The following is a 15,000-nucleotide window of genomic DNA, read 5'->3' on the forward strand; positions in this document are numbered from 1 at the left end:
ACCCAATTCAACCTAACCCTCTTAGCACCATGTCTTGTGAGGACCGACTAAATGTACTCACTTTCAAAATGTTCTCACTTCCCAGGCAAAACTCAAATAGGTTCTCACTAAGATAGCTATACAAGCACACAGACTCATACACACACACCCACACACACGTCCCAGGTCTCTCAACTAGACTAGAGCGTACTGTATTTCGTGGGAGTGTGTGTGTGTGTGTGTACTGTATGTGTGCATGTGCGCGCTCGTGCATGTGTGTTTGGGGACAGGATTGCTCAGAGACACCAGAGAGGGGAAACTGCGAAACTAACCCAATTTCCTGCTCCATTTCCTTTTCACGCGGCGGGCGCGTCCCATTCCACGGCGGGCCGGCTTGAACAGCAGCCACCCTACAGCCCAGGGTCACGCCTCTTACCTGACAGTCACAGAGAGCGCAGGGAGGGCAGAGCGCTGTCAATAAATCATTTGCTTGAGCTAAAAATCACACGTGAAATCGCATTTTTCTGTTAAGTTCCCCGAAAGTCCCGTCAGTTTAGAATGCAGCTGGATCATTAGTGCTGACATGTAATATGTATATACCAGTATACTTATTGTACACCTATTTCATTCTTTTTCTTTCTCTATCATGACTGATAGCAACAGCAACAATGACAAGTCAGAACAAGAGAACAGCGATAACGTAACCGGGGTGTGGCGTCCTCCCAATACAGTATCTGCTAGTTTCCTCATTTTAAATGAAGACATAGAAGTGAAGAATAATCAAAGGCACTGTCATACACTTTATACTTGCTACTTCTTACACGCATAAGACATTTTCAGCATCCTTGAGCCGGGGGAATCAATAAGCCAGGGGGACTTACCCCCCCAGATTTCTTGACTCTGCAGGCAAGATGGCCGCCTAATAGTCCCTTGTACCCTGGCAGAATTCCTATTCCATAAACTAACTAACTTGGCCATTATTGTCTTCATTTGATGTAAAATGCAGAGGACATGTCAGAATCAGAATCAGAATCACTTTTATTGCCACAGTATGCAAGTTACATACAAGGAATTTGTCTTACGCTGGGGACATACCGGACGCGAAACTTGCGCGCATGCGCCGCGCAGCGCACCTCCGCCCAGAAGGCGCAGCTCACTTTGCGCGCTCTGCTCGTCCGCTATATATTTTGCCCCAGATCTCCTGTCTTCGTTATCATGGCCAAGTAAATGACGACATAAATATCTAAAGTAATATGTTTGGGATAACAGTTAAAGAGTTTGTGGCCAGGGTGGGAGGGGTCAGCCATGATCTTGCGAGACCGCTTCAGTGTCCTGGCTGCATGCAGGTCCTGGTGGGATGGCAGGTTGCATCCGATTATCCTCTCAGCGCAGCGGATGATGCGCTGAAGTCTGTTGATGTCTTTGAGAGTGGCAGCAGCATACCAGACTGTGATGGAGGAGGTGATGATGGACTCAACGATGGAGGTGTAGAAGTGCACCATCGTGGCCTTTGGCACTTTGAATTTCTTCAGCTGCCGCACAAAGTACATCCTCTGCTGTGCCTTCTTGGTGAGAGCTCTGATGTTCAGCTCCCATTTTAGGTCCTGGCTGATGATGGTCCCCAGGAAGCGGAAGGACTCCACATTGTTGACTGGGGAGTCACCCAGGGTGATGGGGGAAGGTGGGGCTTTGTGCCTCCTGTAATCCACAATCATCTCCATTGTTTTTATGCCTCCGCCGGCGATAGCCAGGCCGGAGGCATTATGGATCCGGGTTGTCCGTCCGTACGTACGGCTGTCCGTCCGTCCGTCCGATGTTTGTTAACGCGATATCTGAGGAACGCCTGGACGGAATTTCATCAGATTCGCCTTAAACATTCACTTAGGCTCAAGGATGATCTGATTAGATTTTGGTGGTCAAAGGTCAAAGGTCAAGGTCACTGTGACCTCTCGAACACCATTTTCAAGCTTGTTAACGCGATATCTGAGGAACGCTTGGACGGAATTTCATCAGATTCGCCTTAAACATTCACTTAGGCTCAAGGATGATCTGATTAGATTTTGGTGGTCAAAGGTCAAAGGTCAAGGTCACTGTGACCTCTCGAACGCCATTTTCAAGCTTGTTAACGCGATATCTGAGGAACGCTTGGACGGAATTTCATCAAATTCGCCTTAAACATTCACTTAGGCTCAAGGATGATCTGATTAGATTTTGGTGGTCAAAGGTCAAAGGTCAAGGTCACTGTGACCTCTCGAACGCCATTTTCAAGCTTGTTAACGCGATATCTGAGGAACGCTTGGACGGAATTTCATCAGATTCGCCTTAAACATTCACTTAGGCTCAAGGATGATCTGATTAGATTTTGGTGGTCAAAGGTCAAGGTCACTGTGACCTCTCGAACGCCATTTTCAAGCTTGTTAACGCGATATCTCAGGAATGCCTTGACGGAATTTAATCAAACTTGTCTCAAACATCGACTTGGACTCAAGGATGAACTGATTAGATTTTGGTGGTCAAAGGTCAAAGGTCAAGGTCACTGTGACCTCTCGAACGCCATTTTCAAGCTTGTTAACGCGATATCTGAGGAACGCTTGGACGGAATTTCATCAGATTCGCCTTAAACATTCACTTAGGCTCAAGGATGATCTGATTAGATTTTGGTGGTCAAAGGTCAAAGGTCAAGGTCACTGTGACCTCTCGAACGCCATTTTCAAGCTTGTTAACGCGATATCTCAGGAATGCCTTGACGGAATTTAATCAAACTTGTCTCAAACATCGACTTGGACTCAAGGATGAACTGATTAGATTTTGGTGGTCAAAGGTCAAAGGTCAAGGTCACTGTGACCTCTTGAACGCCATTTTCAAGCTTGTTAACGCGATATCTCAGGAATGCCTTGACGGAATTTAATCAAACTTGTCTCAAACATCGACTTGGACTCAAGGATGAACTGATTACATTTTGGTGGTCAAAAGTCAAAGGTCAAGGTCACTGTGACCTCTCAAACGCCATTTTCCAGCTTGTTAACGCGATATCTCACGAATGCCTTGACGGAATTTCATCAAATTTGCCTCAAACATCGCCTTAGACTCAAGGATGATCTGATTAGATTTTGGTGGTCAAAGGTCAAAGGTCAAGGTGAGCTCTCGAGCGCCATTTTCAAGCTTGTTAACGCGATATCTCAGGAATGCCTTGACGGAATTTAATCAAACTTGTCTCAAACATCGACTTGGACTCAAGGATGATAGTAGGGTCATCTGGGGCACTTCCGTGACCGTGGAGAGCGAAGGTCCGTTTCTCAATGGATTTGTCATCTAGGAGGGTTAATAAACAAATTTAGCCGGGGTGTATTTTTAAAAAAGGCGGGGAAAATATTTGAGAGACCAAAATCCAAAATGGCTGCTGTGGAAATGAACTTTTTAATGCTTTGACCTACAATGATGCACAATACATGGTTTCAGAGCTTATTCTGGTCAAGGAATACATATTTAGTGTTTATATAATGATTTGACCGATTTTTGACCTTCAAATCCAAGATGGCTGCCAATTTTGAGGCAGTTTTTTCAAAATCGTCATAGAGCCTTCATATTAGGCTTGAATGACAGGTCTTCTCATGATGAGTTGAATAATATACAGTATAAGTACACAGAAGTAATCTCTGAGGTCAATAAAGTCAATGTTTGTGTGTAAACAACAGTTGCTGATTTGCGGTTTCCCATTAAATAGGGTAGGCTACTGAGAATATGGTGTCCAGTTCATCCCATCACATTTTCATAATGAACCAAAAACAATTTTGCACTATAGCCTAACATAAAATAGTATTCTGTATGCAAAGCTAGCAAGGTTAGTTGCTTGAGCTGAATTTAAAGGTCAACTCAAAACAAACAATGAAATTAACTTTGAAATTAAAACTGAATCCTAGGCTACTAAATTTCATCAGCACACAGTAAAGGAAACTTGTCTTTGAACTCAGCTGACTGTCTAGTCCTAATCCCTGTTGTGCAATGTCCCTTTTCAGTGAAGTTTTAGTTTTTGTTAAGAGTATGGACTTTTAATCTTGACCTTGTTGGTAGGCAACGGCCCTTTTTCAGTCAAGCATTTTCAGATTAGCTCAGTCAGTCTGTGAAGCAGTCAGTGTCAGCACTTGCGCGAGCTCGCTTTTTCTCTAATGTTAACATTACACACTTTAAGACACTTTGTTTGAGGATATCAACGTTATTCACTAGTCTAAAGATAGTTCTACCATCAAGAACATATAAAACAAAAGCAAAAACAATTTTTATTTGCAGAAGTCATCATTGATATTTGGTGTTAGCTAACGTTACGTAACGTTATTATTTTTAGCTAAAGTTAATGTTATCTGTCTCCACACTTCTGTCAACTGACATATGCATTTGCTTTTGAAAATAAACAGCCTGGCTTGCTTAAGCATAACTGAAGATTAAATAGAATTATAAAACGGCTCTCTCAAATCAAGCAATCTGATTGGTTCACAGCCATTGTATAATTCCAGTAACCGAGTTCAATAACCCATGGCCATGGGTTATTGGTTGCCATGGCAACTCTCTTACTAAGAGAGTAATAATAAGGCTTACCTCAAATGACAACGTAGAAAAAAAAAATGGCGGAGACAGCTGTCAGATCCTTGTGAATCGATCTTCGCTTAGAACTTTACTAATACTTCGCAGAAAATGATGTTTTGTACAAGAATAGATGCGGGCTAATGTCTTCTTTGCAAAAGAAAGGCTGTTAACCCCGCATTTAACCCCGCATTTAACCCCGTAACGTTAGTTGGTGTCGGGGTTTGCAGAAAGCATTCAGCTTCTCAGCAAGCGCTGAGAATGCAGCGCTGCGCTGGAGCTGCCTGTCGCGGTTTTCAGAAAGCTCTCAGCTACTCAGCAAGCGCCAGGATTGGCCAATGTCAACTTCAGTCTCCAGAACGATCCAATCAAATCACCCGCATGTTCTTGCGGTCCCGCCTTACAGTAGTGTTTCAACTGACTATCAGAATGACATGCCAGTCGGAGTCGGACTTATAGTATTATTATTATTATTATATTATCATACTTGGAAACCGTTTTATAAAAGCATAGCACTCGAGCAGCGTGTGTTGTGGAATATATCCCGCTGATAAACTGTTATCCGACTCGGCCTGCGGCCTCGTGGGATAACAGTTTATCAGCGGGATATATTCACCACAACACACTTGCTCTCGTGATATATTGCTTAAATATAACATGACGAATGCATGTACCGATTGGTTGGCCCATCTTCCCAGGAGGTGGTGGTGTAAACATCATCAAATTTATCAAGTCCTGACCAGTCTTGGGCTTTTAATTGTAAGCTGTCCCATTTGCCTTGATTTATTGTATCGGTGGGCTTGCAAGGCTTGTCACATTTTAGGACACATTCATAGGACATTGTGTGCTTTGTCTTTCATTGGGAGGGAAAGCAACTCGCTATTATATTACTGTTATATTATATTGCTGTTATACGCTGTTTATTTTCAAAAGCAAATGCATATGTCAGTTGACAGAAGTGTGGAGACAGATAACATTAACTTTAGCTAAAAATAATAACGTTACCTAACGTTAGCTAACACCAAATATCAATGATGACTTCTGCAAATAAAAATTGTTTTTGCTTTTGTTTTATATGTTCTTGATGGTAGAACTATCTTTAGACTAGTGAATAACGTTGATATCCTCAAACAAAGTTTATTTTTTATTTTTATATATCCCCCCCCCCCCCCCCCCCCCCCCGATTTTTTATCCCATATTAGTGCTAACGTAATTTCTTTATCCTGGTTGCTACTCCACCCTCTGCCGATCTGGGGAGAGCCAAAACTGGCTCCATGCTTCCTCCGAGACATGGGCAGTTAGCCAGCCGCTTCTTTTCACCTGACAGGGGAAGCTTCACCGGTAGGACATAGCACGTGGGAGGATCACGCTATTCCAACGTGTTCCCCTCCCTCCAAACAGGCGCCCTTAACGACCAGAGGAGGAACCACATTAGCAACCAGGATATTGCATGTTTTTGGTGAAGGGGGTTCCTATATGAAGGAAACCCCCGGGAGGCACGGGGAGAACATGCAAACTCCACACAGAAAGGCCCTTTTGACGACCCCACCCGGGCGGTGGGCACTCGAGGACATGCGGACGGGCACGCATTCCTTCAGCGTTCACATCGTCCCAGGTGGGAATCGAACCCACGACCTTCGAGCTGTGAGGCAATAGTGCTTACCACTACACCACCGTACCTCCTTTTATATCCTCAAACAAAGTGTCTTAAAGTGTGTAATGTTAACATTAGTTAGAGAAAAAGTGAGCTCGCGCAAGTGCTGACACTGACTGCTTCACAGACTGACTGAGCTAATCTGAAAATGCTTGACTGAAAAAGGGCCGTTGCCTACCAACAAGGTCAAGATTAAAAGTCCATACTCTTAACAAAAACTAAAACTTTACTGAAAAGGGACATTGCACAACAGGGATTAGGACTAGACAGTCAGCTGAGTTCAAAGACAAGTTTCCTTTACTGTGTGCTGATGAAATTTAGTAGCCTAGGATTCAGTTTTAATTTCAAAGTTAATTTCATTGTTTGTTTTGAGTTGACCTTTAAATTCAGCTCAAGCAACTAACCTTGCTAGCTTTGCATACAGAATATTATTTTATGTTAGGCTATAGTGCAAAATTGTTTTTGGTTCATTATGAAAATGTGATGGGATGAACTGGACACCATATTCTCAGTAGCCTACCCTATTTAATGGGAAACCGCAATCAGCAACTGTTGTTTACACACAAACATTGACTTTAATGACCTCAGAGATTACTTCTGTGTACTTATACTGTATATTATTCAACTCATCATGAGAAGACCTGTCATTCAAGCCTAATATGAAGGCTCTATGACGATTTTGAAAAAACTGCCTTTTAGAGCTCAAAATTGGCAGCCATCTTGGATTTGAAGGTAAAAAATAAGTCAAATCATTATATAAACACCAAATATGTATTCCTTGACCAGAATAAGCTCTGAAACCATGTATTGTGCATCATTGTAGGTCAAACCATTAAAAAGTTAATTTCCACGGCAGACATTTTGGATTTTGGTCTCTCAAATATTTTCCCCGCCTTTTTTAAAAATACACCCCGGCTAAATTTGTTTATTAACCCTCCTAGATGACAAATCCATTGAGAAACGGACCTTCGCTCTCCACGGTCACGGAAGTGCCACAGATGACCCTACATTTTGGTGGTCAAAGTTCAAGGTCACTGTGACCTCTCACACACCCAATTTCCAAGCTCTGTAACGCAACATCACCGGAGCGCCTTGACGGAATCTCTTCCAATTTGCCTCAAATGGCGATTTGGACTCCAGAATGAACTAATGGCGGAGGCATAAGTCCGCGTTGCGGTCGTTCTAGTTTGAGCATTTAACACCAGGTTGTTTTGACTGCACCAAGTCACCAGATGGTCAACTTCCTGTCTGTATTCCGCCTCATCTCCGTCTGTGATGAGGCCTATGAGGGTGGTATCGTCTGCGAACTTAACTGTAACTGGCTCGTTAAACTCGCATTCCAGGAATATTGTATTTACCCCAATGCTCCACGTTAAAGCCCCAATAAGCACCTTTTTTCACCTTATAACAGCTTTTTAATCATTGGAGATGGTACAGTGACTTATAACAGAGACAATGTCGCCTCTATTGGTCACACACCGCCCTCCAAAGGCCTCTCCTGGGACTAAGCAATTTCATGCCTGCGTCCCGGAGGCAGCCTGGAGGCACATACTGCACATGCGCTGTACAGCTGAAGCGCTGTGTTGTGCTGAGGAAGTAACTCAGTGCGGATTTGCTACGAAAATGACGTTTCACGTAACTATGGATTATTATTTCATCACGTGGTGAGTACCCGATGTCACAATGTGTACATAGAGCTTTATCGTGCTGTGTTTTGTTGACTTTGAATGGCGATATCGATACCGATACTATTGCACCCAGAGGGCGCAGTTTCCCCAATAGCAAAACTTGGAAAAGTTGCTTAATGGGGCTTTAACCTAGTTGGCTCGTGCCTTGCGGGCGAAATACGCCAGGATTGGCCAACGCCAACGCCAGTGCCCAGAACTGTCAAATCAAATCATCGACAGAGACGATATGGGCAGCCTCCCAGTATTTTCAGTGTATCAGAGATAGAAAACGTTATAAATATAGCCATGTTATAAACAACAAACTAACGCTGGTGGTCCATATGGAAACAGTGTTACTCGAAATGGTTAAAAGTTATATCAATTTGGTCATTCAGTGGCGTTTTACTGCCATGTAACAAAACTAATTACCCGATTACCCATGATGCATTGCACTGTTAAAGGGCTCGTGCAAAAAACGTGTCCATTGGAGTGAATGGAGATGTTGCAACTCTCCTGGTGTGAACCACAGTAATAATAATCACATGGGGAAAAAAACATTTTTCACATGAGTGGGAAAGGCAGGAGTTGGCCATGACGTAGGATGTAACCAAATCGGCCATTTTAGAGGCCCCCCAAAAAAAAGTTTCAACCGATAGAGGGCACTTTTCCTGGTGAAAATGATGCATTTTGTACAATAACAGTTTGGTCTCAAATGTGGAAATTTTGACCAGAATCCTTCACACACCACCCCAAAAGCCATATATATATTGGTTAAAAGCTGAAAAAAAGTGTTTTGGGGGTTAGTTACACTTTAAGGTGTTGCATCTCACATTAGTTGCAAGTAGAGCAACGATTGATATTTACAAGGTGTTATTATTTGTGATAAATGAGAACATTAGTGCTCTTCAAAGTACTCTTTGAAATTAATTTCTGGCAATTTTTTTGCTTTATCTTTGCTCGTCAGTATAATAATCAAAACTGCAACTCAAATTTGGACATTTTGCCATATCCACCGCCATGCACTTGATTTGGGGAAAAGGCCTTTTTACAGTCAGATCTTTGCCGTCTGTAAGTATGTGGAAACATGCGTGTATGTGTGGACCATATATCAATGTATGCACACTCATTTGTATAGAATATCATAGAGAACATCTATCCTCGCTTTGTCCATCAAAGAAACCATTATGTGCCTTCAGTTTAAGCCCTTCCTAGTTTCTTGCCATTTTCTGTCAAGCCCCATATTCTGTCACCAAGGCCATGGCCCATTGGAAGTGACAACACACACACACATACACACACATGTGCGCGCGTGCACACACACACACACACACACACACACACAGAGTCACAGAGTCGTCTTGACCCAATTGAAGCCCAGCGGTCTGCCCCAGGTCATTTCCTTATACCTCTCTTTTTTTAATGAGATTTTTAATTAGCATGTTAATTGCCTAATGTGATCAGCGGGGCGGCTAGCTAGCCGGCTATCTGCTGGTGGAATCCAGCAGGGCCGCTACACTGTAAGAGGCTTTCCGCACCGCTGAACAAAGCCCAACCAAACTGAGCTGAGCTAAGCTAGCCTGGAGAGAGGGAAGGAGAGGAGGGGAAAGAGACCACAACATCTACATGAATTTTAGAGACCAACACAAGTAGGGATTTTGTCCACACACATATATATATATATATATATATATATATATATATATATATATATATATATATATATTTAGAGAAAGTTCATCCGCTAAACCACAGTTAGGAAGATGGAGACTGGTGCTCAACAGTTGAGGAACCACAGTAGCTTAAGAAGACTAAGTGTCGAAACATCAGTGTTTGATCTGTACCTTATAATAAACCCTCTAAAGATGACCTGAGTGCTCCAGTATCAATCAATCAATCAATCAGTTTAATACATGTCCCAGAAGGGCACTTTGGTTCACATCAGGCAGTAGTGGATATTACAACATCATTACTAGTTTGAGAGTAGTAATAAAGGCACACTTCAGAATTGTAATACATTATTACTAGTTTGAAAAAGTAATAAAGGCACACTTCAATATTATACAATACATAAACATTTGTTGCAATATGTACAGATTCCAAAAGACCATCTGCTGCCCTCAGCCGGGTCGCCACGTGCGCAGCGCCACTGTTGCAAACTAGCTCCTCAACAAACGCAAGTGGCTCGCTGTATGGATGTATCGGAGGAAAAGGGGGCGGGGGGGGGGTGATGCAAGAGCTGTAACAAGGCGGGGGGTTTAGGTGGGGGGATGAGCGCAGTTGCAGACGAAATATCAGGGGAGGAATTGCTGCGTCCTTGGCAGTTCGAGGAATCCCGATTAGAATAGAAATGTTTTGGTTGCCTGGAATTCCTGGTCACACAGACCAGGGTCACACAGACCAGAAAGTCAACAACAGGTGTCAAGTCTCTGGATTCTCAACTTAGTTCATTTCTCTTTTGCAGATCAGTGGAATTTCCACGATATAATCCACGATATAATCCATTTTTCACAGTTCAAATTCACTGACCGCCCATCTCAATTTTCATGACGTCACAGCCTAGGGTCAATCGCTGTTGTCTTCCCGTACCCCGCGGCGAAAGATCCGTCTGGGCAGAGGGTGGGTGTTCCCCGGACCCCGCATTCCTCAAAGTTTAGTTGATTTGCGTTGAGAGACCAGCTTAGTAAATCCAATAAATCCATATTTGTCATTTCGAGTAGACGAATGCAAGTTTGCTCTGGTTAGGGTGTTGTTGCAGGCAGAGGGAAAGGAAAGGGAGAGGAGATAAGGGAGAGAGAAAAAAAGCGACTGCCTTGTTTGAGGGCTGAGTGCTGAGTATTCTCCTTCTGATATATATATATATATATATATATATATATATATATATATATATATATATATATATATATATATACACACACACACTGTGATTTCAAATATATATATATATATATATATATATATATATATATATATATATATATATATACAGTATATACTGTATATATATAGTTGAAATCACAGTTCATATTATTTCTTCAGGTTTAGTCTGACTGCCTGAGGGAAGAAACTGTTTAGCAGTCTAGTGGTTCTTGAGCAGATGCTCCTGTACCATTGGGTACAGGAGCATCCGCTCAGGTTCACGCCCCCGTGTTGCCTCCGGCTTGGTCAGGCTTCCACAGTATACAGGGTATACAGCAGTATACAGGGTATACAGCAGTATACAGCAGTATAGTGTATACAGCTGTATACACTGTATACTGCTGTATACAGCTGTATACAGCAGTATACAGTGGTTGGGAAGCCGGATGGAGGGTATGCATCCTGGTCGCTGCACTCACGCCTCCTCTGGTCGGTCGGGCCGCTTGTTCGGGAACAGCGTGATCCTCCCACATGCTACGTCCTACCAGTGAAGCCCCCCTGCTGTCAGGTGAAAAGAAGCGGCTGGCAACTGCACATGTCTCGGAGGAAGCATGGTGCTAGTCTATGGCTCTCCCCAGATCGGCACAGGGTGGAGCAGCGACCGGGGCATCAGGGGGAAATGAGGTGGCCAGAAAGATGAAAGCAGAGACTATGCACTCTTCCTCCCACAGTATGTTTCTCTTCCCTCTGTCACGTCATTCTGTTAACTTGACTCCAGCAGGATCTCAAGGCTGCGTGTGCTTATGAGGCTTGGCTTTATCATTTACCACCACCAGTGTCAGCTTCTTTATTGAGCTGACAGACAGACACAGAGGAGCCTGGCCTTCACTGACAGACACAGACACAGAGGAGCCTGTCCTTCACTGACAGACACAGACACAGAGGAGCCTGGCCTTCACTGACAGACACAGACACAGAGGAGCCTGTCCTTCACTGACAGACAGACACAGACGAGCCTGTCCTTCACTGACAGACACAGACGAGCCTGGCCTTCACTGACAGACACAGACGAGCCTGTCCTTCACTGACAGACACAGACGAGCCTGTTCTTCACTGACAGACACAGACACAGAGGAGCCTGGCCTTCACTGACAGACACAGACGAGCCTGTCCTTCACTGGTAGACACAGACACAGACGAGCCTGTCCTTCACTGACAGACACAGACACAGAGGAGCCTGGCCTTCACTGACAGACACAGACACAGAGGAGCCTGGTCTTCACTGACAGACACAGACGAGCCTGGCCTTCACTGACAGACACAGACACAGAGGAGCCTGGTCTTCACTGACAGACACAGACGAGCCTGGCCTTCACTGACAGACACAGAGGAGCCTGGCCTTCACTGACAGACACAGACGAGCCTGTCGTTCACTGACAGGCACAGAGGAGCCTGTCCTTCACTGACAGACACAGAGGAGCCTGTCCTTCACTGACAGACACAGACACAGAGGAGCCTGTCCTTCACTGACAGACACAGAGGAGCCTGTCCTTCACTGACAGACACAGACACAGAGGAGCCTGTCCTTCACTGACAGACACAGAGGAGCCTGTCCTTCACTGACAGACACAGACACAGAGGAGCCTGGCCTTCACTGACAGACACAGACACAGAGGAGCCTGTCCTTCACTGACAGACACAGACACAGAGCAGCCTGGCCTTCACTGACAGGCACAGACACAGAGGAGCCTGGCCTTCACTGACAGACACAGAGGAGCCTGTCCTTCACTGACAGACACAGAGGAGCCTGTCCTTCACTGACAGACAGACACAGAGGAGCCTGGCCTTCACTGACAGACACAGAGGAGCCTGTCCTTCACTGACAGACACAGACACAGAGGAGCCTGGCCTTCACTGACAGACACAGACACAGACGAGCCTGTCCTTCACTGACAGACACAGAGGAGCCTGGCCTTCACTGACAGACACAGAGGAGCCTGGCCTTCACTCACAGACACAGAGGAGCCTCTGTGCCATGCCTAGCATGGGATAGGGTCCTCTAAATAGCGACAGATGTTGCCGCTTCCAACTTGTTGCATAAAATCCACTTTTATGTCTTTGATATCAAAAAGTCCTTAATGCATTACCATTCAGGAAGTGTGGGGGGCAGTAGTGTAAACACAGTGCGTCGCTGTCCATACTGCCCCCCACACTTCCTGAATGGTAATGCATTAAGGACTTTTTGATATCAAAGAGATAAAAATGGATTTTATGCAACAAGTTGGAAGCGGCAACATCTGTCGCCATTTAGAAGAGGATGTGAGGCATCGGATAGGGTCTTCACTTCAAGTTTCTGGCTCAGGTATGTAATCTTTTAAGACGTAGCCGCAAGAGCAGAAAGCTGGTCTATGGGGAAATGTTATGTGGTTGGCCAGGTGCTAATGCTCAGTATGAGCGAGAAGCGCCTGGCTAGCGGGGTAACTCTTTCCCCGCTCCCCTCGCTCTTATCGCCTCGCTCCATCCTTCCCTTCCAAACTCTTGTGTTCCGTTCCCTCTTTCCTACCACAGCTCCATCCCCCTTTCAATTGTCTCTCCTGCTGACCCTCTCTCTCTCTCTCTCTCTCTCTCTCTCTCCTCTCCAGTCAGATCTATTGTATAGAGAATGCCCACGGACAGCTGGTGCGTGACCTGGACTTCAACCCCAACCGCCAGTACTACCTGGCCAGCTGCGGAGACGACTGCAAGGTCAAGTTCTGGGACGTCCGCAACGTCCAGGAGCCTGTCAAGGCCCTGGAGGAGCACTCCCACTGGTGGGTGGGATGTGGAGGGTGGGGGTGAATGGGCAGTGAGTACAAGGCACCGTCCTTCAACCGGAGCACCCTGGGTTCAAGTTCCCGTTGATTCTTACATTATTATTATTATAGCTACATTAGAGGCAATTAGGGTTCAACCAGTATGGATTTTTGAAGGCTGATACCAGTATTTTTGGACCAAGCCTTCCGCTAGCCAGTATTATGTGCTGATATTCAATACATGTAAATTTGATCGTTTTAATGCCCCAAAATTACAAGTTGTCTTTGTTTCCCCCAAACTGTATTCTTGGCAGGGGAGAAACCTTCTGAGAGACACTCAAACTCTCCACTGAAACCAGTAATGACAAAAACAACCGCAACCTAAAACAAATGTGAGCCAGGGACATAAAGTGTGGGGGAGGGACATGCTCGGGTCACGCCCAATGTACTCTGCCTTCATTTTGAAGTCAACTACAAACCTGTCAGTTTTGTCTCTGCATCTTGCACTGTTTTGACGCTATCACGCTACCAAAATCTGACAGACAGACATAGAAGCACCTGGAAAAGTACTCAAAACGGCTTCTGTGGTAGTTGCTGCTACAATAGGTGTTTCCAGGACCACATTTTGCCTTGATGACACACACACACACAGACACACACACACAGACACACACACACACACACACACACACACACACACTCACACACACACACACACACACACACACACACACACACACACACGGTGAAAACAATACCAGCCACATGCTGTTGCTGCTGCTGATAATAATACTCAGCCAGTATAGTATTTATCAACATACAATGAATATGTTTCACTCTAGGAACAATATGAGTATGTAAAAGAAGAGTCACTGTACACACAGGGCTAACATACACACACACACACACACACACACACACACACACACACACACACACACACACACACACACTTTATGCACAGGGTAGATAGACATGTGGATAGACTGATGTATTCTGTACACATGCACACACACACCTGTAGAGCTTTGTTCAGGCAGTTTTTTCATGGGAGTTTCCCTTGTTCTCATTGAGGGTCTGAGGTTGGACGTTGATGTTTACATTTATTGTTTCATAATGTGGGCGTCTGGAAGCTCTTTGGAACTAACTGTGATTAAGGGCTATACAAATACAACTTAAGAATACACTAATCATAATGATAACTATAATAATAGCTCTCTCTTTCTCTCCCCCGATTGTAGATTGGTTTCTGCGTGATCTTGGAATTATACGACTCTCCTTGACTTTTTTAATCCAAATTATGTTATCCCCATATTCATGATGGCTTTATGCCTTTATGCTTGTGTGGTGTTATATTATTATTATTACAACATCGGAGTAGAAAGTAAGTAGTAGTATACATTATATATATATATATATATATATATATATATATATATATATATATATATATATATATATATATATATAT

General features: G+C 44.2%; 1 protein-coding gene across 1 annotated transcript in view; it reads left to right on the forward strand.

Annotated features, from left to right (window-relative positions):
* eipr1 (EARP complex and GARP complex interacting protein 1) overlaps window positions 1-15,000 on the forward strand; it is a 112,188-nt gene that overhangs the window by 86,706 nt on the left and 10,482 nt on the right. Inside the window, exon 7 of the mRNA XM_083633557.1 lies at window positions 13,380-13,547. Within this exon, the coding sequence (XP_083489683.1) occupies window positions 13,380-13,547 (168 nt within the window). The remainder of the gene's footprint in view (window positions 1-13,379; window positions 13,548-15,000) is intronic.

Source organism: Poromitra crassiceps (genome assembly GCF_964638095.1).
Source record: "Poromitra crassiceps genome assembly, chromosome: 3".
In the NCBI taxonomy this organism is placed as follows: domain Eukaryota; kingdom Metazoa; phylum Chordata; class Actinopteri; order Beryciformes; family Melamphaidae; genus Poromitra; species Poromitra crassiceps.